The sequence below is a fragment of the Bos taurus genome, chromosome 14 (genome assembly GCF_002263795.3).
Source record: "Bos taurus isolate L1 Dominette 01449 registration number 42190680 breed Hereford chromosome 14, ARS-UCD2.0, whole genome shotgun sequence".
NCBI classification, from domain to species: Eukaryota; Metazoa; Chordata; class Mammalia; order Artiodactyla; family Bovidae; genus Bos; species Bos taurus.
Window position 1 is genome coordinate 31,572,231 of NC_037341.1, and position 26,242 is coordinate 31,598,472.

General features: G+C 38.0%; 1 protein-coding gene and 1 long non-coding RNA gene across 3 annotated transcripts in view; one reads left to right on the top strand and one right to left on the bottom strand.

Moving 5' to 3' along the window:
- The window catches only part of CPA6 (carboxypeptidase A6), a 294,891-nt gene that overhangs the window by 37,766 nt on the left and 230,883 nt on the right, over positions 1-26,242 (bottom strand). For both annotated transcript variants that reach the window (XM_025001830.2, XM_003586889.6), the window contains 2 exons: positions 11,041-11,151; positions 10,458-10,548 (listed from right to left, as the gene is read on the bottom strand). In XM_025001830.2, coding sequence (XP_024857598.1) covers positions 10,458-10,548; positions 11,041-11,151 — 202 coding nt within the window. The remainder of the gene's footprint in view (positions 1-10,457; positions 10,549-11,040; positions 11,152-26,242) is intronic.
- LOC112449514 (uncharacterized) overlaps positions 1-26,242 on the top strand; it is a 157,220-nt gene that overhangs the window by 35,355 nt on the left and 95,623 nt on the right. The gene's annotated exons all lie outside the window — the stretch shown is intronic.

The following is a 26,242-nucleotide window of genomic DNA, read 5'->3' on the forward strand; positions in this document are numbered from 1 at the left end:
TAGATGAAATTAGAGTCTGTTATACAGAGGGAAGTAAGTCAGAAAGTGAAAAACAAATATATATTAATGTACATATGGAATCTAGAAAAACGGTACTGATGAGCCTGTTTTCAGGGCAGGAATAGAGATGCAGACATAGAGAACAGACTTGTGGACACAACAGGGGAAGGAGGGGCTGGCAGGAACTGAGAGAGCAGCACTGACATATATACACCACCATGTGTAAAATAGATAGATAGTGGGAAGCTGCTGTATAAGCCAGGAAGCCCAGCCCAATGCTCTGTGACAAAATAGAGGGGTGGGATGGTGGTGGGTGGGAGGGAGGCTCCAGAGGGAGTTTCATTTCAGTTCAGTCGCTCAGTTGTGTCCGACTCTTTGCAGCCCCATGGACTGGAGCACGCCAGGCTTCCCTGTCCATCACCAACTCCTAGAACTTGCTCAAACTCATGTCCATTGAGTTGGTGATGCCATCCAACCATCTCATCCTCTGTCATCCCCTTCTCCTGCCTCCAATCCCTCCCAGCATCAGGGTCTTTTCCAATGAGTCAGTTCTTTGCATGAGGTGGCCAAAGTATTGGAGCTTCAGCTTCAGCATTAGTCCTTCCAATGAGTATTCAGGACTGATCTCCTTTAGGATGGACTGGTTGGATCTCCTTGCAGTCCAAGGGACTCTCAAGAGTCTTCTCCAACACCACAGTTCAAAAGCATCAATTCTTCAGTGCTCAGCTTTCTTTATAGTCCAACTCTCACATCCATACAGGACTACTGGAAAAACCATAGCCTTGACTAGATGGACCTTTGTTGGCACACTGCTGTCTCTGATTTTTAGTATGATATCTAGGTTGGTCATAGCTTTTTTTCCAAGGAGCAAGTGTCCTTTAATTTCATGGCTGCAGTCACCATCTACAGTGATTTTGGAGCCCAAGAAAATAAAGTCTCTCACTGTTTCTATTGTTTCCCTATCTATTTGCCATGAAGTGATGGGACCGGATGCCATGATCTTAGTGTTTTGAATGCTGAGTTTTAAGCCATATTTTTCACTCTCCTCTTTTACTTTCATCAAGAGGCTAAATTTTTAGTTCCTCTTCACTTTCTGCCATAAGAGTGGTGTCATCTGTGTATCAACCAGTCTGTTGTTCCATGTCCAGTTCTAACTGTTGCTTCTTGACCTCCATATAGATTTCTCAGGAGGCAGGTAAGGTGGTCTGGTATTTCCATCTCTTGAAGAATTTCCACAGTTTGTTGTGATCTACACAGTCAAAGGCTTTGGCATAATCAATAAAGCAGAAGTAGATGTTTTTCTGGAACTCTCTTGCTGTTTTGATGATCCAACAGATGTTTGCAATTTGATCTTTGGTTCCTCTGCCTTTTCTAAATCCAGATTGAACATCTGGAAGTTCATGGTTCATGCACTGTTGAAGCCTGGCTTGGGGAATTTTGAGTGTTACTTTGCTAGCGTGTGAGATGAGTGCAGTTGTGTGGTAGTTTAACATTCTTTGGCACTGCTATTCTATGGGATTGGAATGAAAACTGACCACTTCCAATCCTGTGGCCACTGCTGAGTTTTCCAAATTTGCTGGCATATTGAGTGCAGCACTTTTACAGCATCATCTTTTAGGATCTGAAATAGCTCAACTGGAATTCCATCACCTCTACTAGCTTTGTTCATAGTGGTGCTTCCTAAGGTCCCCTTGACTTTGCATTCCAGGATGTCTGGCTCTAGGTGAATGATCACACCATATGGTTATCGGGTCATGAAGATCTTTTTTTGTATAGTTCTTCTGTGTATTCTTGCCACCTCTTCTTAATATCTTCTGTTTCTGTTAGGTTCATACCATTTCTGTCCTTTATTGTGCCCATCTTTGCATGAAATGTTCCCTGGGTATCTCTAATTTTCTTGATGAGATCTCTAGTCTTTCCCATTCTATTGTTTTCCTCTATTTCTTTGCACTGATCACTGAGGAAGGCTTTCTTATCTCTTCTTGCTGTTCTTTGGAACTCTGCATTCGAATGTGTGTATCTTTCCTTTTCTCCTTTGCCTTTAGCTTCTCTCCTTTTCTCAGCTATTTGTAAGGCCTCCTCAGACAACCATTTTGCCTTTTTGCATTTTTGGGGGTGTGTGGTTTTGATCACTGTCTCCTATACAATATCACGAACCTCTGGCTATAGTTCTTCAGGCACTCGATCAGATCTAATCCCTTGAATCTATTTGTCACTTCTACTGTATAATTGCAAGGGATTTGATTTAGGTCATTCTGAATGATCTAGTGAATGAATGGTCTAATATCCCCAGAGGGAGGGGATATATATGTGTGTTTGTGTGTATGACTGATTAGCATTATTGTATGGCAGAAACCAACACAACATTGTTAAGTGATTATCCTCCAGTTTTAAAAAATCAATTGGATTTACCTAGGTAGTGCTCGGAGAAGGCAACGGCACCCCACTCCAGTACTGTTGCCTGGAAAATCCCACGGACAGAGGAGCCTGGTAGGCTGCAGTTCATGGGGTCGCTAAGAGTCGGGCACAACTGAGTGACTTCCCTTTCACTTTTCACTTTCATGCATTGGAGAAGGAAATGGCAACCCACTCCAGTGTTCTTGCCTGGAGAATCCCAGGGACAGAGGACCCTAGTGGGCTGCTGTCTATGGGGTCGCACAGAGTTGGACACGACTGAAGTGACGCAGCAGCAGCAGCAGGTAGTGCTAGTGGTAAAAAACCTGACTGCCAATGCAGTATCCTTGCCTGGAGAATCCCATGGACACAGGAGCCTGGCAGGCTATAGTCCCTAAGGTCACAAAGAGTCGGGTATGAATGAAGCGACTTAGCACATAGCACACAGAACGTATTAGAATCACCATTAACAGAGGTGGCTGGAATCTCAAGGATCTAGTTTGATCACCTAGTTGACATTTAATCCATCAGTCTCCACTCAGAATTATCCAACTCTTGTCTGTACATCTCTGATGATATAAATTCACTTGCACTCCTATTGTGTGTTCCATGCCTCTGGAACATTCGATGTGGAATAGTCTCTCCCTGAGTTTACCTGGAGGGCAGACTCAGCACTTGCTCATAGCCCCAAACAGCAGACCCAGTTCCGCAAAGCCTTAGTAAGTGAAGTAGATGGTGCTGAATCTGAACAATGGTGGTGGTTATGGAATACATACTGAAGACAATTTACATACTTAACTGCAAAATTTAATTAAAATCCTCATTAGATATCTTGGGATTCCAACCCCCTTTCTAGATATCGTAGCAACATTGCCTTTCTTTCCCTCTCCTTTCCCCAGTCCTTTGAAGTTTCCTGTCTTGGTAGCAGTGCAACCCAGGTTCTCAGCTAGAACAGCTCTCTAAAAACTAAAGCCCTTCAGCTGCAGAAATTCCCAAAAAACCACCCAGTGACCTTCTCTTGTACTTTCACAGGCATTGGCTGGGAACAACCACTAAGTGGCAGTTTCCCTTTTCATCTCAGGTGATCTGTCAAAATATTTGCCCTGTCAAAACATACCCCTCTTATTTTGATAGAGTGAGGGAGTGTTGGGAGGAGAAGGGCATATGTGGAGAGGTGCATATGTGATTGGGCTCCTACAAAATGTGGTTTTTCTCCATATGACATGTAATTTACAATATTAGGTAATGGAGTCGGCTACAAAGAGTAGTTATGTTTTAGTAAATGCCTAATTTCATCCTAAATGATAATTAAAATTCTTTAACAGTTTAACTGTAACAGTTTTATTGAGCTATGATTACATCCCATAAAACCCACTCTTTTGAAGTATACAGTTAAATGAATTTTAGTATATTCATTATCATTGCCACTATCTAATTAAAAAACATTTTCATCATCTCCCCCCCAAAACCCTTACACCCATCACAGTCACTACCCCATCTCCCTCACCCTTGGCAAACACTTATCTACTCTCTGTCTATGGGTTTGTCTATTCTGGACATTTATATACATAAATGGAATCATACAATATTTGTTATTTCGTAACTAGTTTATTTCGTGTAGCATTCATGTATGAGTTATTTTATGGATGTGTGTTTTCGTTTCTCATGGGTATATACCTAGGAGCAGAATTGCTAGGCCATATGGCTACTCTGTGTTTAACTTTTGAGAAGCTATTAAAACATTTTTTCCAAAGTGGCCACATCATTTACATTCCCACCATCAAGTACTGAGTTCCAGTTTTTCCATACCCTCACTAATACTTGCTATACTTTTTTTTTTGTATTATAGCCATCTTAAAAAAAAAAGTATATTTGCTTAACAATGTTGTACTAGTTTCTGGTATACAACAACGTGAATATATGAATACATATATATACTGCAAGGCAGCTATATGTATACATATATTCCTTCCTTCTTGAGCCTCCCATCCATACTCCCATCCCACCCCTCTAGGTCATCACAGAGCACCAAGCTGAGCTCCCTGTGCTATAGAGCAGCTTCCCACTAGTTACCTATTTTACACATAGTAGTGTGTATATGTCACGTCTACTCTTCCAGTTTGTTCCACCCTCCCCTTCCCACCTTGTATTCACATGACCGTTCTCCATGTCTGCCTTGAAAATAGTTTCATCTGTACCATTTTTCTAGATTCTATACATATGCATTAATATACAATATTTATTTTTCTCTTTCTGACTGACTTTGTATGACAGACTCTAGGTCCATCCACATCACTGCAAATCACTCAATTTCATTCCTTTTTATGGCTGAGTAATATTCTATCATATATATATATATATATATATATATATATATATTTCAGTTCAGTTGCTCAGCCGTGTCCAACTCTTTGTGACCCCATGAATTGCAGCACGCTAGGCCTCCCTGTCCATCACCAGCTCCCAGAGTTTACCCAAACTCATGTCCATTGAGTTGGTGGTACCATCCAGCCATCTCATCCTCTGGCCTCCCCTTCTCCTCCTGCCCCCAATCCCTCCCAGCATCAGGGTCTTTTCCAGTGAGTCAACTCTTCGCGTGAGGTGGCCAAAATATTGGAATTTCAGCCTCAGCATCAGTCCTTCCAATGAACACTCAGGACTGATCTCCTTTAGGATGGACTGGTTGGATCTCCTTGCAGTCCAAGGGACTCTCAAGAGTCTTCTCCAACACCACAGTTCAAAAGCATCAATTCTTCGGTGCTCAGCTTTCTCCACAGTCGAACTCTCACATCCATACATGACTACTGGAAAAACCATAGCCTTGGCTAGACGGACCTTTGTTGGCAAAGTAATGTCTCTGTTTTTGAATATGCTGTCTAGGTTGGTCATAACTTTCCTTTCAAGGAGTAAGCGTCTTTTAATTTCATGACTGTGCTCACCATCTGCAGTGATTTTGGAGCCCCCCAAAATAAAGTCTGTCACTGTTTCCACTGTTTCCCCATCTATTTGCCATGAAGTGATGGGACCGGATGCCATGATCTTCGTTTTCTGAATGTTGAGCTTTAAGCCAACTTTTTCACTCTCCTCTTTCACTTTCATCAAGAGGCTTTTTAGTTCCTCTTTACTTTCTGCCATAAGGGTGGTGTCATCTGCATATCTGAGGTTACTGATATTTCTCCCGGCAATCTTGATTCCAGCTTGTACTTCTTCCAGCCCAGCGTTTCTCATGATGTACTCTGCATATAAGTTAAACAAGCAGGGTGACAATATACAGCCTTCATGTACTCCTTTTCCTATTTGGAACCAGTCTGTTGTTCCGTGTCCAGTTTTAACTGTTGCTTCCTGACCTGCATATAGGTTTCTCAAGAGGCAGGTCAGGTGTTCTGGTATTCCCATTTCTTTCAGAATTTTCCACATATATATACACACACATGCATATATATATATATATATATATATATGAAAAATCTTCTTTATCCATTCACCTGTTGATGGGGTACATGTGTCTTTTTGAACAATGATTTTTTCAGGGTAAATGCCCAGAAATGGGATTTCTGGGTCATGTGGTAGTTCTGTATTTAGTTTTTTAAGGAACCTCTGTACTGTTCTCCATGGGTGATAAGTCGCTTCAGTTGTGTCCGACTCTTTGTGACCCCATGGACTGGGGTCGCCAAGCTCCTCTGCCCATGGGATTCTCTAGGCAAGAATACTGGAGTGGGTTGCCATTCCCTTCTCCACTCTTCTCCATAGTGGCTGTATCAATTTACATTCCCACCAACAGTACATGAAGGTTCCCTTTTCTCCACACCCTTTCCAGCATTTATTATTTGTAGATTTTTTGATGATGGCCATTGTGATTGGTGTGAGGTGATACCTCACTGTAGTTTTAATTTGCATTTCTCTACTAATTAGTGATGTTGAGCATATTTTCATGTGTTTGTTGGCCACCTGTATGTCTTTTCTGGAGAAGTATCTGTGTAGGTCTTTTGCTCATTTTTTGATTGGGGTTTTTTTTTTTTGTTTGTTTGTTTGTTTGATATTGAGTTACAAGAGCTGGTTGTATATTTTGGAGATTAATCCTTTTTCAGTTGCTTCATTTTAAAATATTTTCTCCCATTTTGAGGGTTGTTTAGCCATTTTAGTGGGTGTGAAGTGGTACCTAGGTGTGAATTTTCCTTATGGCTAATGATGAGCATTTTTTTATGTGCTTATTCCAATTTGTATATCTTCTTTGGAAAAATGTCTGTCCCCAAATCATTTGTGTGTTTTAAATTTGGTCATCTTTTTATTGTTGACTTGTAAGAGTTCTTTTAATATTCTGAGTTCCTAATCAGATATATGATTTGCAAACATGTTCTCCCATCTGTAGGTTGTCCTAATAGTAATTTAAATTTAGGCAACACTTGAATTATTCATAGATTAAAGCTTAGTATGGGATTCATCCAAACTCTTTGGTTTTCTCCTGGATTTATTGCAATTTGGAAAATTATGTACTCACAGTATTCTCTAAAAAAGAGTGCATAGAGGAAGGAAAAAACAACAACAAAATGTCTAAGAGAGTGTATGTGCTCAGTTAACTTTGGCAAATGAATGAATGAAATTTATTCTTGGTTCCTACACTACTCTGCCTTGTTAAGTCCCTCTGCTGGACTTCCAGAAGAGTGATATTTATTTTATAGCCTGAAAGCCCCTGGGGGGTGCTCTAAAGTATTGGAAGTGAAAGTACTAGTCACTCAGTCATGTCTGACTCTTTGCCACACATGGACTCCTCTGTGCATGAAATTCTCCAGGCAAGAATACTGGAATGGGTAGCCGTTCCTTTCTCCAGGGGATTTTCCTGATCCAGGGATTGAACCTGGCTCTCCTGTATTACAGGGAGATTCTTTACCATTTGAGCCACCAGGGAAGCCCAAGTATTGGACAGGTATACCTATTTCCATGTATTTGGTCTAAGCTGTATTTTCCACATTGTATTCAGACTGTTATTTGCATGTCTACAGATTTTTTTTTCATGATAAAACCATAGTTTCATGTTCTCCTCTTTTTAAGTCTGAAACTCACTAATTTCAGAGAAAGAAATACTGGTTTTTGTCAGTTCAGTGTTGACTCTATAGTGTTTTCACTGGTCTTGGGCTTTTCTATATTATAGATATTAATTTGGAGGTTCACTTAAGATTTGATTTCAGGTACCAAGATGCCCTTGATCTATGAGTGGTTCCCTCAGTGAAGCAGATGGATTAGATGCTGTGAGGGAGGAAGCCACAGCTGCCTGCAGGTCAGACCAGCTGAATCCACTTGAGAGACCTTGGTGGGGAGAAAGGTCCAGCCACACCTGCATTCCTGCATCACCTACAATGGTCCACCAGGGTCATTTTGCCACTGACATTTGACAAAATCCCCTGCACATCGTGAGTGCCAACTCATGGGAAGAATCAGAATGATTCAAACATGGAGAGGATCAAAGGAATTCCAGCTGGGACTGTAGTTTGGAACTAAGAAATCAGAGAAGGTGCATGGCTGAAGGAAACAGTCTGGAGAAAGGAGGAAGCACAGGGGAGCGAGCCGCTTCTTTGTAACTGGATATAAACAAGAGTCTGGCTTTACCCTGCAGAGCTGGTTGGCCTGCTAGTGTGACTTGACTCAGTTACTATCCTGGGTGCTCACTCAGGTGATTGTGGGCATCTTGGCCATGACATACCTATGGATGCGGGCACCTGGCAGCTACTGAAACAGCACACATAATTATGAGCTTGCAAAAAGTTCCCATCTGAGAGATGGAAAAAAGGGAATTTTTAAAAGTTAGTGATCTCAGGGAGTTAATACGAACAAGTTTGCTTTCTCAGTCCAGGTTGAAAAAAAAAAATCTAAATAGGCATCAATAGTATCACTTTATAGTATTTTTTAAAAAGATTTTTTTGGTGTCTTTATTGAATTTGTTATAATATTGTTTCTGTTTTATGTTTTTGTTTTTTGGCTGTGAGGCATATGGGGTCTTAGCTCCCTGACTAGGGATTGAACACATATTGGAAGGCAAAGTCTTAACCACTGGATTACCAGAGAAGTCTCCACTGTATAGTATTTATGTAATGCTTTTCTTTCTCTCATAAGTGCAAATACTTTAAAGCTTATCTCACGGCTCATCACCACAACAATCCCCTGAAGGAAAGAGGTAGTTTTACAAACAACTGACCTGAGGCTGAGGTGAACTGAGTGTTCTGGAAGGTGGGGAAGAATGGTTGGGTCACTGAGATGTCGACCCGTTTGGAGCCAGGACCGAATCATCTTTAAACATATGTTAAGTCCTTTAATTCCCTTAAGAACACAATGAGGTGGGTATTATTATTATTACTAATTTGGTAGGTTGGAGAAAATCACCCAAATCAATCTGCTAACAAGAGTAGAATGAAATTGTGAAAGTGAAGTGAAGGTATTTAGTCGCTCGGTCTATCGACTCTTTGCAACCCCATGGACTGCAACCCCTGCCAGGCTCCTCTGTCCATGGGATTTCCCAGGCAAGAATACTGGAGTAGGTAGCCATTTCCTTCTCCAGGGGATCTTCCTGACCCAGGGATCAAACTTGGGTCTCCTGCATTGCAGGCAAATTCTTTACTGTCTGAGCCACCAGGGAAGCCATCTATCTGAGATATTCTAAACCATATTCTTTCTGCTTTATCATATTCTGATTTGCCAGTTCTAATGGATTAAAGAGTGTTCTGTGGAAGGAGTCTCAAGCACACCCAGTTATCCTGCCTGATGCTGGTGGAGATGGAAGGAGTGGCATCTGGTACCGAACCAAAGCCTCACAGAAGGAAAGACTGTGATGAGCTTCATTGCTAAGAGACTCTCGTGAGACATACTATTGCACAACACTCTGGTCTGTATTTTGAGGGCGCTAGGGAAGGACTCTGAGAAAGGGTAGCTCTTTACAGCTGCATGTGGCTTACACTTGTTTCCCTCCCTGCTGTTGCCAACTAGGATACCTAGCAAAGTAAACCAGAGTATGTCGCTTGCCCCCAAATATTGCCTCTTTGACATAAAAATTAATTTGAGTCCAAGGCAATTGAGCAGCAGCAAATGCAGAAGTTCTGTTCACCTTCCCCCTTTCTGCCTAAAGACAGGATATAAATTCTTCTACTGGAGACAGGCCTTTAGCCCAGAGACAACACCAGAGGACTCTGCAAACAAACCTTCCTGCTTGAGTTTCTTCTCATATAATTATTTCCCACGGTTGGCAGCCCTTGGAAACTTAAAACTGTTTTCCTTTGTCCTATTGTTTCTCTACAAGCTTACTGCTCTTCGTTGAAGACTCTGTATAAGTTGGTGTTCTACGTTGCCACTTGGAGTTACTTTTCATGAGCTTTCTCCTCTGTATCCTGTGCAGAGTCCATTAATAAACTGTTTTTCCTTGTTAATCTGTCTTTCTGTTTAAGAGCCCCAGCTGAAAACCCAAGATGGGATGAGGTCAAGTTTTGCCTCTTCTATACTAGCTGTGGCTAATTTTCTGTTTCTCTCTTTTGCTGTCTACCTGCTTCTTTATTTTGCCACAAGAGTTTCCTTTCTTAAAATGACATCCTTTCCTTATTTAAAAGGTTACTGTCATGAAACATGGAATGCAGTGAAAATATATTTGCCAAATGAGTGCCCAGTCAGTACATGATTGGCAGGTTGGTAGATTCTAGACAAGGATTTGGCAGCTGTGATCACCATAGACAGATGAAAACAGGATCAGCGTTACTCTCAGTGAAAGGATAAATTACGATGACTGGATTTATACCACAAACCACATTTCCTGTTTTAGTTTCTGAATGACAAATATCCCTTAGTTTTCTGCTTTTATGTCTGTGTTTAAATTTTCAATTTTCAGCATGAGGTTGCCAGATTTGAATCCTTTATGAAAATGCTTTCATTTTCTTTTGTGAAGTACAGCTACAGTACATAACATAGGAGGTTTTCACATACACAAAGACATCAATGTTACATCGGAGCCCTAATGGGTTCATCATTTTTGAGAGTGAACGCGATGGATACCTCTGAATCCAGATCCCAATTAGTCCCCAACATACCACACCATTTCACCCTCCAGTTTCGATTGGCATCCACTCCACGGCAGCGAAACCTTGAGTTCCTTGACCTTGTTTTTCTCCAAAATCGATCCTAGATGTAATTAAAAGAAAAGAGATGTAGAATAAACACTTAAGAGCTTATGCCCATGCATTTTAGTAGTTCTTCAGTGAATGAATCACAGCAGTGAGGGGTGGGGGATTTCCTCCAGGAATAAACAAGTCCGTGGAGTGAGAAGAGGACAAGATGAGCATTGGACGCCCAGGTTCATGCTCCAATTCCTGCCACAGACTTCTCTCTTAGTTTCTCTTGGCCTCATTTCTTCACAGGCAAAATTGAATAAGCTGGACTAGACAAGTGACTTTTCATAATTTATTTGGAAGGAGACATCTTTCTTTAAACATGAAGTCTTATGTAAAAGACAAACATATATAAACAAAATCAGAAGGTTGATGCTGTGCTAGGGAAGGGAGTGGAAATCTTTTATAGCTCTGGAAGTACTAGGCTGGCTGCCCACCAAGCATCCTTCCTGCTTTAGGACAATTTTCCATGTTTTTTTTCAGGTGGATAGGCAAAGTGACTTACATTGGTCCAGCTAAAATGGTATCCATCGACGTTAAACACAGGCATGATATAGAAATACAGATGATTCAATGTTTTTCTCATGGTTGGGTCACTCCTATATGTTAGAAGAGCCTAAAAGACAGAGGTGACATGTTTCCTACAAATCAATCCCAAATAAAGATTTCAAAAAATAATATGAGAAATATTTTATATCTATGGGAAATACTAAATATATTGAGTTGAAAAGTAATAAGCTAATATGAGTTATAATTTGACATCACATGTTCTTTCTTGAGACTTCTGTCTCAAACTATTTCTGATAACATTTTAGCAAGGGTGCAAAACAGATTAATCGGGCAGCCTCTTATAATATTTCAGATCTGGCTAAAGTTTAGGATGATTAAGAAAGCAGCAATTTTGATATGATTTTGTATTATCAGTTCTTTTTAAGATTCCATTCAGTTGTGGACAAAACAATTACCTAAATATTTTGCTATTCTTACATGATACATCACAACACAGGATAGTTATATGTGCCACTTAATTGTTTATGCGTAACTGGTAGCAGACTCAAATTTTGGAACTTACTGCATGGACACTCTGTTCTTTCCTGACTTTTCTACAAAGAGTTAATGGACAATTGTTTATTGTGTCACCTTTATCATGGTTCCTTTGAAATCTTGCTTCTGTGTGACTGATGCCAGGCTTGAAGATTTGGCCTCAAATAGAAAAGCATTAAATATGCTAAGCCAAGTTAAGATTATAAACATTTTGAAATACCATTCCTATGGAACGGACTTTTTAAATAAATCCTTTTTGATGCATATTTGTCTATTTATAAAGTACCTTAGACAAACATTTAGGATATTTGTAACAATGGCTGCCTTGGGGCAGGGGGCCTGGGGGACAATGTATAGGAAAGATTACCACCTCTCATTTTATATCCATTTGGATTGTTAGAATTTTACCATATTAAAATAATTCAAAATCAAATAATTCTTAAATTATATCTTGCTTTGGAAAATTTAATACTTAAAAGTTTCAATTTTCTTTTACATCCACGTATGTAGAATTTCTGAACCAATCATAAGCAGCATTCTGTATTATACAGTGAGAATTCTGTTAATAGAGAGCAGCAATTCAATAATGCAATCTATTATGAGAAAGTATCACTATATTAGAAATAATACTGAAAATATAGGAATATATTCAAGAACATAAGAAATGAGTTAAATACTATTTTATTAAATATAATTTAAATACTTATAAATTAATACAAGTCGATAAACATTGTTAATACAATTCTCTTTTGTTCTCCTTTAAGACTCAATAATTTGCTGGCCAAATAACTTTGGTAGAACTTTCGTATGTGCTTGAATTTCTATTAACAGTCCAATGTCTCAAACTATAGGAAAGTTCCTGGTATGTAATCAATTGTACATACCCTGGAATTTTGTTTTCCTCTAATAAAAGGAGGTCCCCCAAAGCCTGGAGGAAGTCTGCTGGTGGGATGGCAGAGACAGTTATATGATTAGCTAACTTTTGGGTTGTGGTTTTCCATGCCACTCTAGAGAGGAAGAAGAGATGGAAGGAACGGAATTTGGAGCACCAAGGCAGGAATGAAGAGATAGGAAAAGTTGTAATTTCTCTCCCTTCTCTCATAGCACTGGGATCCATGACTCATTCATCTCAGTCCAAAGTGTGGAAGTCTCACCTCTTCCAAGCACAGAAAATGTGCTACATGTTAGCACATTAAGCACTAGATTATGCTGGAGACTTGCATGTGGACCTTCTCATTTTATTCTGCCTTCTCCTCCTCCAATGCAATTGACTGCCATGCTTTTGTATTGGAGAAAATATTACTAACTTCCTTTTAAAAAAATCACAATATATTTTACGCAAATATAAAAAATACAGAGAAGAAATTACATCCACTGCATCTTGTTGTATTTATCAAATATTTTTAAAAGAATATCAAGACATTATAGGTAAAACTAGAGCTCCCCCCCCTTTTTTTTAATCACTCTCAGATCCCATTTTCCTCCCCTCCTTCAATAAGTGTCCTCAATTTGCCATTATCATTTCCGTGCATGATTTTCTAATTTAGTACATATGTGTGGATTCATGAACAATATATAATATGTGTATGCTTTGAAATTTCATGCAAATGAGGTCATGATATGGCAATCTTCAGTTTGCTTTTATCTCCAATGTTACATTTTGACACTTATTAAGTTGATGATTTATTCATTTTTAACTATTATATGGAATTCCATTATAAATGGAATGCACACTATATCTATAAAGGTATATAGAGGCATTTATAAAGGTAAATGCACACTATATCTATCCCTTATTTTGTTGATGGATGGTTATGTTGTTTCTGATATTTCAGTGTTACAAGATTGGCGGTGAACATTCCTGGACATTTTTCCTAGACATGTGTGAAAGTTTCTTTATTATGTAAATCTAGGAATACCTTGCTGGGTCTTGGATTTGTGTGCCTTGCACTTTACTAAATGTTGCCATTTTCTGTCTAAATCAGTAAATATTTTCATTATCAGTAATGAGAATTTCCATTGCTCTACAACTTGCCAACCCTTGGTTTTGTTAAGCTTTCAATGAAAAAAAGTTAACGGGTATGAAAATATGTTTTGTTGTTTTACTTCGTATTTCCCTGCATACAATTTATATTGAACAGCATTTATATAATGATAGGCCATTCTAGAAATTGCTCACTCATAGTATTGCCTATTTTTTGTATTAAACTCATTCTTATATTCTGAATATTAATCTTCATTTGATTATGTGTGTCATGATCATCTTCCTTTCTTGTGGCTTATTGCTTATGTTCATGTCCTTGTTGTATATAAGTTTTCAATTTTATTACCATTAAATATATATGTGTTACTTAAGAACCCATCTCTGTTTTAAGATTATAAAGCTATTACCTTGTATTTTCTTCAAATATCTATTTTAAAGTTTCTTTTTAAAGACCTTAAAACTGCTAGAAATGATTTTTTACATGATGTTCAGTTGAGATTTATTCATTAATGTTTCCATTATGGAAGGCCAATGGCTCTCCTGTACTCATTTGGATAAGTCGTCTTTTCCCCAATGAGTTAGTATGTCACCTCTGTTGAGGATCAAGTTTTCTTTCAAGGGAAGAATTGTTCTAATGCATTTTGGTTTATATCTGTTCACCAAAACCACATCATGGTTTACCTAGAATCTGCTGAGTCTCGTTGAATGTTTCCCACATTCAGTTCCATTTCAAAATTAGCTTGGCTATTATTGACTCTTTTCCATTTATGTTAATTTTGAAACTGAGGTTGAGTACATGACAAATGTTCTCTTCTATATAAGGTTGTTTTTTTGCCATTAATTGATACTGAATTTTAACAAATAATCTTTCTTCATATAGTAACATAATCATGTTGTTATGGTCAATTTCAATAAGTAACTTTCTAACATTAAATTATCCCTCTATTTCTGGGATAAGCCCACTATGTTATGATATACACTGATATTATGTTGGCTGGATTTAGGTTGCTAATATTTACATCTATATTTTTGAGTGAGATAGACATACTTTTCTTTCTTGTTTTGGTATCAGAGTTATTACTCTATTATTTGGGGAGTAAACCATCTAGGCCTCCAGCAGACAGGAATTAAATACAAAATAAAGATATAGTAGGGAAGATGTATCTTTAATTTCTGTTTCATTGGTTTCTGCTCTTTATTTTTTCTTTCATTGGCTCTTTTTCTAATTTCTTAAGAGTTGAAAGCTTAGCTCATCAACTTGGGCATCTTTATTCTTTTTCTAATATATTTATTTAAAATGATAAATTCCTCTTCAGTAGTACATTAGCTACATTTTATATGTTTTGGTATATAATAGTTTTGCTTCCATTCAGTTGTAAATATTGAAAATTTCCTTGATTTCTTTAAACTATGAGTTATTTGTAAAGGTCTGTATATTTTAAATCATGTAAATTAACCATCTTTTTTATGTGAGCTTTTTTAAAGTCATATTTTTATAAATAATTTTTAACAACTGCATTGTAGCCAGAGGAGATGATCTATCTGATATAGGTTCTTGGTATCTCTTGATCTTGCTTTCGGCCTAGTATGTAGTCAATTTTTGCAAATGTTTCAATGGTGCTTGAAAACAATATACATTCTCTAGTCACTGGGTATGTGTTCTATATGTGTTTATTAGATTACGCTTATTAATTACACTGTTTTTGTCAGCTATATTCTTACTAAAATTTTTGCCTGTCTGCTGTCTTAATCACTGAATTGTGCTTAAAAACTCAATTATTTTATTTTTTAGATTAATTTTTATCAGAGTATACCTATATTAGGTATATTTTTATCAGAGTATACCTATATTAGGCTCTACTGTACAGCAAAATGAATCAGCCATACATATACATATATCCTGTCCCTTTGGGAGTTAGTGCTGGACAGGGAGGCCTGGCGTGCTGTGATTCATGGCATCACAAAGAGTCGGACACGACTGAGCGACTGAACTGAACTGAACTGTCCCTTTGGACTTCCTTCCCATTCAGGTCACCTCAGTACATTAACTAGAGTTCCCTGTGCTGTACAACATGTTCTCATTAGTTATCTATTTTATACATAGTATCAATAGTGTATATGTGTCAATCCAAGTCTGCCCATTCCTCCCCCTACCTTTCCCTTGGTAGCCATACATTTGGTCTCTCCATCTATCTTTATTTCTACTTTGCAAATGGGATGGATCATTTATATATACCATTTTTCTAGATTCCACAGACATGTGTTAATATACAACATTTGTTTTTCTCTTTCTGACTTACTTCTCTCTTCATGACACTGTCTAGGTCTATCCATGTCTCTACAAATGACCAGTTATGTTCCTTTTTATGGCTGAGTACAAGGCTGTATATTGTCACCCTGCTTATTTAACTTACATGCAGAGTACATCATGAGAAACGCTGGACTGGAAGAAACACAAGCTGGAATCAAGATTGCCAGGAGAAATATCAATAACCTCAAATATGCAGATGACACCACCCTTATGGCAGAAAGTGAAGAGAAACTCAAAAGCCTGTTGATGAAAGTGAAAGAGGAGAGGGAAAAAGTTGGCTTAAAGCTCAACATTCAGAAAACTAAGATCATGGCATCTGGTCCCATCACTTCATGGGAAATAGATGGGGAAACAGTGGAAACAGTGTCAGATTTTATTTTGGGGGGGCTCCAAAATCACTGCAGATGGTGAGCGCAGCCATGAAATTAAAAGACGCTTACTCCTTGGAAGGAAAGTTATGACCAAGCTAGATAGCATATTCAAAAGCAGAGACATTACTTTGCCAACAAAGGTTCATCTAGTCAAGGCTATGGTTTTTCCTGTGGTCATGTATGGATGTGAGAGTTGGACTGCGGAGAAAGCTGAGCGCCGAAGAATTGATGCTTTTGAACTGTGGTGTTGGAGAAGACTCTTGAGATTCCCTTGGACTGCAAGGAGATCCAACCAGTCTGTTTTGAAGGAGATCAGCCCTGGGATTTCTTTGGAAGGAATGATGCTAAAGCTGAAACTCCAGTACTTTGGCCACCTCATGCGAAGAGTTGACTCATTGGTAAAGACTCTGATGCTGGGAGGGATTGGGGGCAGGAGAAGAAGGGGATGACAGAGGATGAGATGGCTGGGTGGCACCACTGACTCGATGGATGTGAGTCTGAGTGAACTCCGGGAATTGGTGATGGACAGGGAGGCCTGGCGTGCTGTGATTCATGGGGTCGCAAAGAGTCGGACACGACTGAGCAACTGAACTGAACTGAATATTCCCTAGTATATATGTACTACATCATCTTTATCCATTCCTCTGTTGATGGACATTTATGTTGCTTCCATGTCCTAGTTATTATAAGTAATGTTGCAGTGAACATGGGGGCTTGTGTGTCTTCTTGAATTATGGTTTTCTTTGGGTATATGCCCAGTAGTGGGATTGCTGGGTCAAATGGTAGTTCTGGCTTTATTTTTTTGGGAAAACTTCATGTTGTTTTCCATAATGGCTGTATCAATTTATACTCCCACCAACACTTTTCCCCACACCCTCTCTTGCATTTATTGTTTGTAGATTTTTTTATTTTGGCCATTCTGACCAGTATGAGGTGATATCTCATTGTAGTTTTGATTTGCATTTCTGTGATAATTAGTGATGTTGAGAATCTTTTCCTGTGTTTGTTGACCATATCTATGTCTTTGGAGAAATGTATATCTAGATCTTCTGCCCATCTTTCATTTGGGTTGTTTTTTTAATATTTAGTTGCATGAACTGCTTGTATATTTACGAGATTAATCCTTTGTCATTTGCTTTGTTTGCAAATAATTTTCTTCCATTCTGAGGATTGTATTTTCATCTTGTTTATGGTTTCCTTTGCTGTGCAAAAGCTTTTAAGTTTAATTAGGTCCCATTTGTTAATTTTTGTTTTTCTTACTCTAGGAGGTGGGTCAAAAAAGATCTTGCTGTGATAAAGTGTTTTTGCCTATGTTTTTCTCTTTGGGTTTTATAGCATCTGGCCTTACAGTCAAGGCTTTAATCCATTTTGAATTTATTTCTGTGTATGGTATTAGGGAGGCATTTCATGTGGCTCAGTGATAAAGAATTTGCCTGCCAAGTAGGAGACGTGCATTTGATCTTTGGGCTGGGAAGATCCCCTGGAGAAGGAAATGGCAACCCACTCCACATTCTTGCCTGGGAAATCCCATGGACAGAGGAACCTGGCACGCTACATCCATGGGGTCACAGAGAGTCAGATGGGACTGAGGGACTAAAACAGTAAAGAAAATGGTGGTAGGGAGTGTTCTGATTTCATTCTTTTACATGTAGCTTTCTAGTTTTCCCAGCACCACTTATCAAAGCCATTGTGTTTTCTCCCTTGTATATTCTTGCCTCCTTTGTCATAGATTAGGTGGCCACAGGTGTGTGAGTTTATCTCTGGGCTTTCTATCATGTTGATCTATATTTCTATTTTTGTGCCAGTACTATACTCCCTTGATTACTGTAGCTTTGTAGTATAGTCTGAAGTCAGGGAGCCTGATTTCTCCAGCTCCATTTGTCTTAAGACTTGTTTGGCTATTTGGAGACTTCTGTGTTTCCATACTAATTGTAAATTTTTTTGTTTTAGTTCTGTGAAAAATACCATTGGTTGTTTGATAGGGATTGCATTGAATCTGTAGATAACTTTGGGTAGTGGTCATTTTCACAATATTCTTCCACTCCAAGAACATGGTATATTTCTCCATCAGTTCATGTCATCTTTGATTTCTTTCATCAGTGTTTTCTATGTACAGGTCTTTTGCCTCCTTAGGTAGGTTTATTCCTAGGTATTTTGTTCTTTATTCCTAGGTATTTTATTCTTTTTGTTTCAATGGTAAATGGGATTGTTTCCTGAATTTCTCTTTCTGATCTTTGTTAGTGCATAGGAATGCAAGATATTTCTGTATATTAATTTTGTATCCTGAGACTTTACTTAATTCATTCATTAGCCCTAGTAGTTTTCTGATGGCATCGTTAGGATTTCCTATGTATAATATCATGCTATCTGCAAAGATAACTTCTTCTTCTTCCAATTTGGATTCCTATTTTTTTTTTATTTCCAATTCGGATTCCTATTATTTATTTTTTCTTTCCTTGTGATGGCAAGAACTTCCAAGACTATGTTGAGTAAAAGTGGTGAGAGTGGAGCTCCTTGCTTGTTGCTGATCTTAGAGTAAATGCTTTCAGCTTTTCACCACTGAGAATAAGGTTTGCTGTGAGTTTGTCATATATGGCCTTTATTTTGCTGATGTAGGTTCCCTTTAGGCCCACTTTCTGGAAAGCTTTTATCATAAATGCTTGTTGAATTTTGTCAAAAGCTTTTTCTGCTCTATTGAGATGATCATATAGTTTTTATTCTTTAATTTGTTAATATGGTGTATAATATTGATTGATTTGCATATATTGAGTCTTTGCATCCCTGGGATAAATCCCAATTGATCTCAGTGTATGATCTTTTTAACATATTGTTGGATTTGGCTTGCTAGTATTTTGTTGAGTACTTTTGTGTCTATGTTCATCAGTGATATTGGCCAGTAATTTTCTTTTTTTGTAATTTTGTCTGGTTTTGGTATCAAGGTGATGTGGCCACATAGAATGAGTTTGGGAATATTCCACTTCTAAAACTTCATTTTAAAACGATTTCTCACTTTTAATTATAACTGTCAAGTGTTTTTATATATTTTGAGGCCATTAACATGGCTTGGTTTTAAATTTCTTCATTTCCAAATAATGTATTAAGTAAGGAAGCTGTTTCCTAGCATTCTTTTCTGGAGTGGATTTAATATTTGAGATGTGCCAGAACATGTTCTTCCTCTGACAAATAAACAGAGTGTCATTGTTTTGCATATGCTATATTTGTGATTTTTATAACTCTAAGAATTGCAGCCATTCTCCATCTGGTCAGACAAAATGAGAATGATCACAATGTGATGACTGTTCAGAGCTGAATAGGACAATTCAGAAACCCCTTTCTTCAGTGCTTTAAATAATGGCTGTAGATGGCTTCTTGTATGGTTTAGGTGAAGTTTCTAGGAAAAAAAGATGATCATGTGACATTCTGTCATACTCTAACATGATCATACTATCATACTTAAAAGATGATCATGTGACTGTCTATCATACTCTAACACAGGATAACCATAAAGAACACTGGGGCGTGCTTTCCTTCTAACACGTGGGACTCTTTTTAGCAATCAATTCCCACCATCCATACACACAGGAAAGGAGATACCTACTAATCGAGTTCCTTCCTGGTTTTCCAAGTTTAATTTCTTGACTACTGTTGTTGCTTAGAAGGAAGATTTAAGTAGTCATGACCTGAAAGCCAGTCACAAAACCATGTTCCACACGCCTCATTGTGGCAGTCTTTAGGTACTACACTCACCTCCATCAATTCACTTAAAAGTACTTTGCTGAGATGCATTTTAAGTTAAAAGGTACAGTTTTGAGTATAACATTCTGCTAGGAAAGTGATATGTTGGTATTAGGTTATGGAATTTCTGAACTTAATGAAGAGAGACAAAGAATGAATCTATTTTGTACCTACCAAGACTACTTTGGTTTCTGCATAAAGAGATGCATGTCATTTACCAGAATCAGAATCAGAATTCAGGAAATCAGTCCTGAATATTCATTGGAAGGACTGATGCTGAAGCTCCAATACTTTGGCCACCTGATGCGAAGAACCGACTCATTGGAAAAGACCCTGACGCTGGGAAAGATGGAAGGCAGGAGGAGAAGGGAATGACAGAGGATGAGATGGTTGGATGGCTTCACGGACTCAATGGACATGAGTTTGAGCAAGCTCCGGGAGTTGGTGATGGACAGGGAAGCCTGGCTGCAGTCCGTGGGGTCACAAAAAGTCAGACACAACTGAGTGACTGAACTGAACATATACCAGAATTCACCAAATAAACTTCAGTTAAATTCAAAGAAAAATTTTGCAATTATGAAAGTCTTTGTGTGGTAAGAGAAGGTTAGGCCCGAGAGTTCCCCCTTTTCATTGTTTTTGGATTTATTTGGTTGGATGTTGCTTTCTTAGAACTCTATGGCAACCTGGAATGTGACACTGTTTTTAGGATCAGTGGTGCTGGCTTTTAAAAAGGCAGCTTTAAAATTTTTTCCATTATTACTCTTCTAGAATCACTACAGAAGACCTAAAAATACTCAGCTATTAAAAAGAATACATTTGAATCAGTTCTAATGAGATGGGTGAAACTGGAGCTTATTATATAGAGTGAAGTAAGCCAGAATGAAAAACACCAATGCAGTATACTAATGCATATATATGGAATTTAGAAAGATGGTAACGATAACCCTATATGTGAGACAGCAAAAGAGACACAGATATATAGAACAGTCTTTTGGACTCTGTTGGAGAGGGCGAGGGTGGGATGGTTTGGGAGAATGGCATTGAAACATGTATAATATCATATGTGAAATGAATTGCTAGTCCAGGTCTGATGCATGATACAGGGTGCTTGGGGCTGGTGCACTGGGATGACCCAGAGGGATGGTACGGGGAGGGAGGTGGGAGGGGGTTTCAGGATGGGGAACACGTGTACACACGTGGCGGATTCATGTTGATGTATGGCAAAACCAATACAATATTGTAAAGTAATTAGCCTCCAATTAAAACAAATAAATTTATATATAAAAAAAGAAGACCTAAAAATAACAAGCACATATTGAGTGAAGTGCATGCTGGGAGAACTAGCTGTTATAACTGAGGTCAAAGGAACAGCACAGTCACCAGTCAAGTTGAAGGTTCTCACCTAGACTGGAGTGGAGTAAAACTATTTACGGTAGAAGAGTTGAAACACCAAAGTGGGTGCATCTTGACACAAAGGAGTTATTTATGATGCAGTAATTGGAGAATGAATTAGAGCAGGAGAGAGTTCCCAGGGAAATTTTTAAAAAGGGAGCTTAATGTATAATGTATTCAAAGTCATACTGTGAGAAGCTCCTTAAATACAATATGGTAACTAAATAATAGCTTGGAAGCAACATGAACAAAGGCTCTGTGAATGAATGGTGGAGAACTGGAAAATCATACGCAAATCTAGTTATTTTTATACTTAATTAATTTATACTGAGAACCTCTCAGAGACTGGCTAGTCTAACAGGGCAGGTGACTATTGAAAAATGTTATCTATTAATCTATATTTTCTGTTAAGAGATATAGATAAACATTTGAAATATTTTGTATTAAGAGTCGGACATGACTGAGCGACTTCTCTTTCACTTTTCACTTTCATGCATTGGAGAAGGAAATGGCAACCCACTCCGGTGTTCTTGCCTGGAGAATCCCAGGGACAGGGAGCCTGGTGGGCTGCCGTATATGGGGTCGCACAGAGTCGGACACGACTGAAGCGACTTAGCAGTAGCTGCATTACTTTTTCCTTAAATAAAACCACTTCACAATTCTAGAATTTTTGTACTGAGATAGCCTAATAACAATGGTTGGTTGTATTTAATCAGGGCGGTGGCATTGTTAAAATCTACTATGTAAGAATCATTAACCTACAAAAAGAAAGCATAGGCATCTTCAATCTGCATGGCTCTGATATACACAAATATCATGGTTTAGTAACCATGGTTTAGTTAAATAATAGCAGTCCTCCAAGTACAGTTCAAATTTGTTACTAGTGCTAGGTCTTAACTCTGCAAACCTCTTTGTAAATTATAGCTGTGCATCAAGACCTGTGACAAATTGTGCCACTTGTTTTAAAGTCTGTAGGTGTGTGATTGGCCACTGTGTGTGTTTACTCAGTTCATACACAGACAGAAAAGTGTGTAGCTGTGTTGCTCCCTTGTCTTCCGGTGAAAAAACTCATGTGGCATTTGGCAAAAATGGATATGGTAAGAGAGTATTGGCCAACAAGGCTTAAAGTGAAGCAATAATGCAGATAATGCAGAAGGGAAATATGAATCAAATGTAAATGGAGTTATAGTAGAAATAGCTGACCACAGGAATATGGACACTGCCTTAGGTAGCCTGAGGAACTAAGTGAAGACAAACTCACTGACATAAATGAGGGAAATGGTTGTAATGGAAAGGAGGAAGGTGTTCCAGAAAAAACGACGCTGTCAACATTTCACATTAAAGCAACAATGATTATAGTAAAGTTGCAGGATATAAAATCAACACACAGAAATCCCTTGCATTCCTATACATTAATAATGAGAAAACAGAAAGAGAAATTAAGGAAACAATTCCATTCACCATTGCAACGGAAAGAATAAAATACTTAGGAATATATCTACCTAAAGAAACTAAAGACCTGTATATAGAAAACTATAAAACACTGGTGAAAGAAATCAAAGAGGACACTAATAGATGGAGAAATATACCATGTTCATGGATTGGAAGAATCAATATAGTGAAAATGAATATACTACCCAAAGCAATTTATAGATTCAATGTGATAAAGATTTTTACAAAGAAATGACATTTAATTATCAATACCTTTAATGTTTTAAATTACAGTGTAATAAGCATTAGTTTCACTATTTTTGGTCAATGTCTTACATGCTTACAACAGAGTAAGAAAGTCTTTAATCTTTTGACAAAAATACATAAAGATCATAGAACAAACTTAATTTTCCGTATTAGTTATCAAGATAGATTTTTATGGCTTCAGTTTGCACGATCACTTCTACGGTTGTACACACTTTTCTGTGCCAGAAAAGTGAAGACTGCCTGTATAAACACTGCCTGTATAAACAGTGCCCAAAACATTCTCAGATGTTGAATAGTGGAGCATGATGGATGCAATGGCTTTCAGTTTAATTAAAATGAACAAACATTAATATAGAGCCTGCTATATATAAGACATTACAAATTGAATTAAAAGGAAGAAAGAGCTTGGTTGGAGGATGCAAAGGATTAAAGAGAAGACTGGGGAGGGGGAGAAGGATAGGAGAATATAAGGAATTAAAGGTACTAAAAGACTGGCAGAAAAATTAAAATATTGCAATTAAAAGGGATGGTAGTGGACAAAATCAGAGAATTTTTACAAATGCAGATCTATGAACTGTTGTTTATTATACCATTAACAACAAAGACTTATTTGCTTACTCAACTGAACTTATTATAAGTTTGGTCTGGAGTTAGTAACCCTCTCAATTACTTATTTATTCCCCAACCTTTGGTATATTTTATACAAAAACTTAAATTCTCTTCCTTAAAAGGTTTATTCTGTTTTTAGTGATACATTTCTTAACCAAGACTTTGAGTTTCATGCCTACATTTGAGGGTTTATATTGGTTTTTACCTTTAATTTCCAGTAAGACATAATGAGGGGCTTCCTTCTAATGGTAAAGAAAAGTGAAAGTGAAGTCGCTCAGTTGTGTTGGACTCTGCGACCCCATGGACTGTAGCTCACCAGGTTCCTCTGTCCATGGGATTTCCCAGGCAAGAATACCGGAGTGGGTTGCCACTTCCTTCTCCAGGGGATTTTCCTGACCCAAGGATTGAACCCAGGTCTCCAGCATTGGGGACAGATGTTTTACTATCTGAGCCACCAGGGAATCCCAATGGTAAAGAACCCGCCTGACAATTCAGGAGATATAAGAGATACAGGTTCGATCCCTGGGTTGGGAAGATTCCCTGGAAAAGGCCATGGCTACTCACTCCAGTATTCTTGCCTGGAGAATCCCATGGACAGAGGAGCCTGGCATGCTACAGTCCATGGGATTGCAGAGAGTCAGACATGACTTAGCAACTCATTAATACCACCACCAACAATTACATACTACCCTGAATCGCATGCCAGGTTTTGGCACCAGGATTAGCCATCCTTAGTGCCTATTGTAGATGGCTAGGAGCGTGGAAATGGAGTTGGTTTTCCAGTGTAATCAGGCTGGGCCTGAAAGTGTGAGGTTTCATATTGTATAATAGCAGAAGAATACCATGATCCACCTGGGACATTAAGGAAGTTTTTTTTTTCTCTCTCTCTCTTTCCCCCCTCCTTTTGGGTACCATTCTGTTAAAGGACCAAATTAGATCCACCTATATATTATGCCTCTTCAAAGTCTGGAAGAACTTTCCATTTCAGAGCATTCTTGTCCCAATTTTCCCATGGATCATCTTCTCACAAACCCTTGCTTTCTTTATCTTTGGTCTGCTGCTGAGTTAAATTAAATTCAATCACTGATTTTAAAATGAAGTGAAAGTGAAAGTCACTCAGTCATGTCCGACTCTTTGCGACCCCATGGTCTGTATAGTCCACGGAATTCTCCAGGCCAGAATACTGGAGTGGTAGCCTTTCCCTTCTCCAGGGGATCTTCCCAACCCAGGGACTGAACCCAGGTCTCCCACACTGCAGGCAGATTCTTTAACAGCTGAGCCACAAGGGAAGCCCGATTTTAAAATACCTGCAGGAATATACGACTCAAGTATAAATGAGTTTAGTTTGAGAATGAAACTATTCAGTTTTGACTGGGTTAAATTCGTTTAAAACATGTCATTTTGGGTTCTGTTAATATAGAAAATATGGAAAATTCAAAAAATAAGAAAATAAAAATCATAATTTTTTAGTATTTAGTACATTTCTTATGTATATGTATCTCAAATATAGATTTTACAACATGGAAATTATAATGTCCATGCTGTTTTTCTCAGGTTGTAATAAGTGTAAAAGTTATTTAATTTTTTTTTTAATTTATTTTTATTGGAGTATAGTTGCTTTACAATATTGTGTTAGTTTCTGCTATACAACAGTTAATCAGTAATGCATATACACATATCCACTCTTTCTAAAATTCTATTTCCATATGGGTCATTACAGAGTATTGAGTAGAGTTCCCTGTTCTATACAGTAGCTTCTTATTAGTTATCTGTTTATATATTATAGTGTGTGTACGTCAATTCCAATCTCCCAATTTATCAGTCCCGTCTCCAGTCCCCCTTGGTAACCATAAGTTTATTTTCTACATCTGTGACTCTGTTTTATAAATAGGTTTATGTGTACCATTTTTTTAAGATTCCACATATAAATGGTATTATATATCATTATTATATATAAATCATATTATATAAATGATATTTGTTCTTTTCTGGCTTACTTCACTCAGTGTGGCAATCTCTAGGTCTATCTCTGTTGCTGCAGGTGGCATTATTTTATTCCTTTTTATGGCTAAATAATATTCCATTGTATATATGTACTGCATCACCTTTTTCCATTCCTCTGTTGATGGACATTCAGATTGCTTCCATGTCCTGGCTATTGTAAATGGTGCTGCAGTGAATACTGGGGTACATGTATATTTTTGAATTATGGTTTTATCTGGGTATATGTCTAGGAGTGGGATTGCTGGATCATATGGTAGCTCTATTTTTAGTTTTTTTAAGGAGCCTCAATACTGTTCTCCAGAGCGACTGTACCAATTTATATTTCCACCAACTATGTAGGGAGGTCCCTTTTATCCATATCATCTCCAGTCTTTGTTGTTTGTAGATGTTTTGATGATGACCGTTTTGACAGATGTGAAGTGATACATCATTTAATTTGAATTTCTCTGATAATTAGTGATGTTGAGCATTTTTCCTTGGCCTCTTGGCTGTCTGTATATCTTCTTTGCAAAAAATGTCTATTTAGGTCTTGTGCCCATTTTTTGATTAGGTTGTTTGT